This window comes from Trypanosoma cruzi, genomic scaffold, assembly GCF_000209065.1.
Source record: "Trypanosoma cruzi strain CL Brener 1047053516281 genomic scaffold, whole genome shotgun sequence".
NCBI lineage: Eukaryota > Euglenozoa > Kinetoplastea > Trypanosomatida > Trypanosomatidae > Trypanosoma > Trypanosoma cruzi.
In genome coordinates, this window is record NW_001849484.1 from 21947 (window position 1) to 27048 (window position 5102).

General features: G+C 46.4%; 3 protein-coding genes across 3 annotated transcripts, besides 6 other annotated features; all 3 read left to right on the forward strand.

The window, feature by feature from the left end:
* Tc00.1047053509583.4 (60S ribosomal protein L44, putative) lies at positions 1-299 on the forward strand (the record flags this gene model as incomplete). The annotated part of the gene is made up of 1 exon (XM_798924.1): positions 1-299. A coding segment is annotated over one exon (299 nt), but the record flags the coding sequence as incomplete, so codon positions are not given.
* Positions 1-709: a sequence feature (areas merged during assembly that could not be assigned to a particular haplotype. This can correspond to areas where the two haplotypes were merged or to regions with more than two copies in the genome that were merged during assembly.).
* Positions 421-492: a sequence feature (T-rich).
* Positions 547-2178, forward strand: Tc00.1047053509583.10 (chaperonin TCP20, putative; the record flags this gene model as incomplete). The annotated part of the gene is made up of 1 exon (XM_798922.1): positions 547-2178. One exon carries the CDS (start codon positions 547-549, stop codon positions 2176-2178), a length of 1632 nt encoding a protein of 543 aa, XP_804015.1.
* Positions 710-1843: a sequence feature (areas merged during assembly that could not be assigned to a particular haplotype. This can correspond to areas where the two haplotypes were merged or to regions with more than two copies in the genome that were merged during assembly.).
* Positions 1844-5102: a sequence feature (areas merged during assembly that could not be assigned to a particular haplotype. This can correspond to areas where the two haplotypes were merged or to regions with more than two copies in the genome that were merged during assembly.).
* Positions 2192-2239: a sequence feature (AT_rich).
* Positions 2256-2377: a sequence feature (GA-rich).
* On the forward strand, positions 2730-5102 carry Tc00.1047053509583.19 (dynein heavy chain, putative; the record flags this gene model as incomplete). Its single annotated transcript, XM_798923.1, has 1 exon — positions 2730-5102. A coding segment is annotated over one exon (2373 nt), but the record flags the coding sequence as incomplete, so codon positions are not given.

The window sequence follows — 5102 nt, forward strand, 5'->3', positions numbered from 1 at the left end:
AGACGATGTATTGCCCGGACGCGCGTTGCAACGCGCATAAGAGCTTTAAGGTTGTGCAGTACAAGGCTGGCAAGGCACGTCTTTATGCGCGCGGCAAACGGCGTTACGACCGCAAACAGTCCGGTTATGGCGGTCAGACGAAGCCCATTTTCCACAAGAAGGCCAAGACGACAAAGAAGATTGTCCTGAAGCTCCAATGCTCTAACTGCAAGTCCATCATTCAAAACGTGCTGAAGCGCACGAAGCACTTTGAGCTGAATGACAAGAAGAAGACTGGCAACAAGGACCCCACGTGGTAGGCACGGCAGAAATCTGGCTTTATTTGTTTTCAGGGAGAAATTTCCCATTTTTTTCTTTGTTTTCTTGGATGCCTTCGCTGGTGTTTCCTTTTTCCCTATGGCAACAGGCATTTGCCGTCCGTTTTTTTCTTCTTTTTGTTGTTGTTTTCGCTTTTCTTTTTCAATTCAAATATGTTCTTTTTTTTTTTCTTGTGAATGAACTCGTCGTTCCTCCAGTAATTGAGAATTGCACACGCACACACAACAAATGTCGACAAGCCTGGCCTACATTAATCCCGGGGGAAGGCAGGCTCGAAAAGCCAACGCCCTAGAGATAAATATGTTTGCTTCCCGTGGGTTGCAAGAGGTGCTCAAAACGAATTTGGGTCCCAGGGGAACAATGAAAATGTTGGTTTCGGGTGCTGGTTTAATTAAAATAACGAAGGACGGTAATACGCTCTTAGGAGAAATGCAGATCCAACACCCAACTGCAGCTCTTATAGCACGCGCAGCGACAGCCATTGACGACATTGCGGGTGATGGTACCACAAGCACCGTACTTGTTATTGGCGAGATGATGCGGCAGTGTGAGAGGTGTATTCAGGATGGTCTTCATCCCCGTATACTGACCGAAGGTTTTCGTCTGGCTCGTATTGAAGCGTTAAAGTTTCTTGAGAGGAGTATTTTGAAGATACCTGCCGATGGGCAACGTGAGTATTTGACAAATGTTGCACGCTCGGTTCTTTCCACAAAAGTGGGTTCAAATATGCCCGAGCGCCTCGCGGAGGCAGTTGTGGATGCCGTACTTGCGATTGCCCCTGTAGATGGAAAGGAGATTGATTTGCACATGGTTGAGGTCATGCATATGAAACATCGACTGAGCACGGACACGAGTTTCGTCAATGGCATTGTCTTGGATCATGGTGGCCGCAATGACGACATGCCAAAGTTTCTGGAAAACGCGTACATTTTAACCTGCAATGTTTCTTTGGAATATGAAAGAAGTGAACTGAACGCGGGGTTTTATTTCAAGGACCCTGCTGAAAAGGCCCGCATGGTTGTTGCAGAGCGAAAAATTACGGACGACCGTGTACGGGATATCATTGCCCTTAAAAAAAAGGTCTGCACCAAAGAAAACAATCGTTCTTTTGTCGTGATCAACCAGAAGGGAATTGATGGCATCGCCCTGGAGATGCTAGCAAAGGAGGGAATCTTGGCTCTTCGACGTGCCAAGCGCCGAAATATGGAGCGACTCGTTTTAGCTTGTGGAGGTGAAGCAGTAAACACAACCGAGAATTTAACTCCCGAAGTGCTTGGAGAGGCTGGTCGCGTGCAGGAGTACACTTTGGGGGACGACAAGTACACTTATGTGGAAGATGTCTGTAAAGGGCAAAGCTGCACTTTGCTGGTGAAGGGGCCAAATGATCACACCATTGCCCAAATCAAGGATGCCATTCGTGATGGGCTTCGATCTGTAAAAAATGCCTATGAAAGTGGGGGTGTTGTACCCGGTGCTGGGGCATTCGAGGTGGCTCTGCATGACCACTTAAGTCGATTTGCCGAAACCGTCACGGGGAAGCAGAAGATCGGCGTGCGCGCCTACGCGGATGCCATTCTTGTCACACCCAAAACTTTGGCAGAGAATTCTGGACTCGATGTTCAGCACTGTCTTATCTCTCTCCAAGAAGCCAGTCGGGCAGCGCGCCTGCAGAATCGGTGGGTAGGCCTTCGTCTCGATACCGGAGGCGTGGTTGATCCCCTGGCAGCTGGGATACTCGATAACGTGATTACTAAAAAGAGTATTCTGGAGGCAACAGGTGATATTGCATCCCAATTGCTTTTGGTGGACGAAATCATGAAGGCTGGTCGTCGTGGTGCGGGTGGTCCACCGCCAGAGTAGGGCGTATGCCTTCTTTTTTTTTTTTTTTATTATTGTTCTATAAAACTATATATATATATATCTGTGTGTGTGCCCTTAAAGAAGAGAAGAAGAAAAAACCATGAAAAGGAACGTCAACAACAGGGAGAGGGGGAGAGAGGAAAGAAAAGAAAAGAGAAAGAAAAAGGAAATGACCGAAGCAGAATGAAGAAATGGGAAGCATGATTTGAAGCGTGACTAAGCCCAATCTGAAATTTCAGATGGGCAAGCATATGGAAAACGTGATCCGCACCGTGTCTTGTCCGTCTCTAGAGATCGAATTGGTTGCGTAATTCCCCGAGTGTAAAGTGTGCTCATCCTCCTCTTTTTTTTTTTTTACATTTTTCCCCCCATGATATTTTTTATTGCTTGTTTTTATGTGTGTGTGTGTGTGTGTTTATCGATCTTCCTTTCCAAGTATTTATGGGCGTACCGCGCCTGAAAAGTATTAGGTTATTTGAAATATACAAACTCACAGGTACGCACGCGTGTTGGTACGGTGAGGAAAGAGGAAAAACAAAAAAGAGGGAACAATGGCAAAGGGCGAAAAGGAGGAGGCGCCAATCGATAAACGGGTACAATGGCTTGAGCAGCGTATCATTACAGCCATCAAGGCAAAGCCAGTGGACACAAGAAAACTCATTGACAACGAAGAGAGTCGGGCTCAAATCAATGAGTTTCTTGATACGGCAGATGCCACTCATCTCTATGTATACCAGTCATCTGGAGGAGTACTTGTTGCTCGTATTGAGCCTCCGGAGGAACTCCGGAAGAAGGGTATTTATTTCACCAAAACGAAGCGTGAAAGGATCAGCGACGATCAGCATATGAAGACGAAGATAGTTTTTGGTGACTTGTGTCCTGATGCACTGTCTGGACTGAACTCCATGACGCGAAACGTGTATGCGCAGCTTATTAAGCGTGAGAAGAAAAATGTGAGTCAAGTTCCCGATGTTGCTGTGGCTGAGCTGATGGATGACACAAATGGCTTGTTGGCACAGATGTTGGTAACACTGGGTCTTAGCCAAGGTAAGACACTTCTCCCGATGCCTCCGGTGCAGTTGCCCTCCAGAGTGACTGATGGCCCTTTTGAAGCAGAGTTTATTTATTGCTTGGAGAGCTCCATCATAGCTTGGACGGCTCAGATTCGTACGGCGATAGATTCAACTCCAGAGGAGATGACAGAAAGCAGCGCTGGCAAGGGCATACGTCCTGGACCTTTGGACGAAATTGCCTTCTGGAAGAGTAAGGCAGAGAATTTGGCCAACTTGGAGGAACAGCTTTACTCTGTGAAGGCCGTAAAAATTATTGTCATTCTCAAAAAGGCTGAGAGCAGTTACTACAGCTCTTTTTTTGAACTCATAAATGAACTGAAGGAGGCTTCTGCCGAGGCGAGGGATAACTACCGCTTTCTCAAGCCAATAGAACCTGAGTTTGAGGCTATTTGTCCTTCATTTCCCGGTCACTTGGAATTTACGCAGCTTGCATCAAGTGGAACTTTTAAGAGACTTTTCCACTATTTGTATCTCCTTTGGACGCAGTCGGGCTTTTACAACACGCCCACGCGTTTGGTTGTCCTCCTTCGTTTTATATGCAACGATCTTATTGGCCTCGCGGCGGAACATGTGAACATTGAAGAATTTGCCAAAAATATTGAAAAGAAGGACGCATTAACACGATTGGGAGAAACGCTTGCTGTTTGTGGTCAGTTTAAGGCTGCATACTTTCATTACAAATCCTATTTGTCTACCATGGCGCGTCCCTGGAAATTTCAAAATACGGCGTTTTTTTTCAGGTTAGATGTGTTCCTGGAGCGTTGTCATGATCTTTTGGACGTTATGGAAACCGCTGTGTTGTTTGACAAAATGGAAAACATTAAGGTGGGCGGCACGAAAAGTCAGATGCTTACAAAGGAAGCTGAAGAAATTAAAGCCGAATTTGATGAGGCGTACATGAACTTTTTCGGTGTGGAGTATGACATGCTTGATGTTGATGATCCTCGCTTTGATACGAATTACTCTCAGTTCCGAGCCACGATTCGAGAGTTGGAACGACGTCTGGGTGCGATCCTTGTGACGACCATTGATGATGCCAAGGCTATTTCAGAGGTATTCAAGGCAGTGGATACATTTGATGGTTTCACAGACCACGCGGTTGTACAGTTGGAGTGGTCTAAAAAGCAAAAGGCGGTTCTGGAGGCGTTTCACGAGGATCTTCTTGCAGTGCAGGAGGTTTTCTACCAGGGTGAAGCCACAGGGTCCTATCCGAACATTCCGCCGCTCGCAGCCGCAGTTGTGAGGTGTAACGCTTTGTTGGATCGGATTAATGAATCGCACAGCCGTGTCAGTGAGCTTTCCCATTCTCTTCTTGAAAGTGAATTTGGCAAAGAGACAATGGAACTGTATGAAAAACTGCATAATGCCCTGCGCGACGCCATCCGAGACAAGTACGAGGCATGGTGCGCAGATGTGGGCTCCATCAGCGTTGACAAGTTGAAGCTACCTCTCCTGGAGGTTGATCGAAACAACAATTTGAAGGTCAATTTTGATCCCGCTCTTGTAAAAACTTTGCGGGAGGTGTACTACTTGGAGGTTATGAATTCTTTTGAGTCACGTGATCGCCAAAAGCTTGAGGTCCCTGTAGAAGTTCAGGCGGTCTTTGAAAAACGGGAAACGTACCGTTCCCAGACAATGAAACTTGATTATGTAAGTTCTACCTACAATGGTTTCATGAGTACTTTGCGTCAGGAAGATGAAAAGCCTCTGATTCAGGCAGAGTTGGACGCATTTGAAAAAATAATGCATCAGGGCATGAATGAAGTTTGTTGGCAAGATGGAGATGGGGTTGACTCTTTTATCGATTTGGCGCTTCAGAAGGTGGGCGCTATTGATCGTGTTGTGCTGACG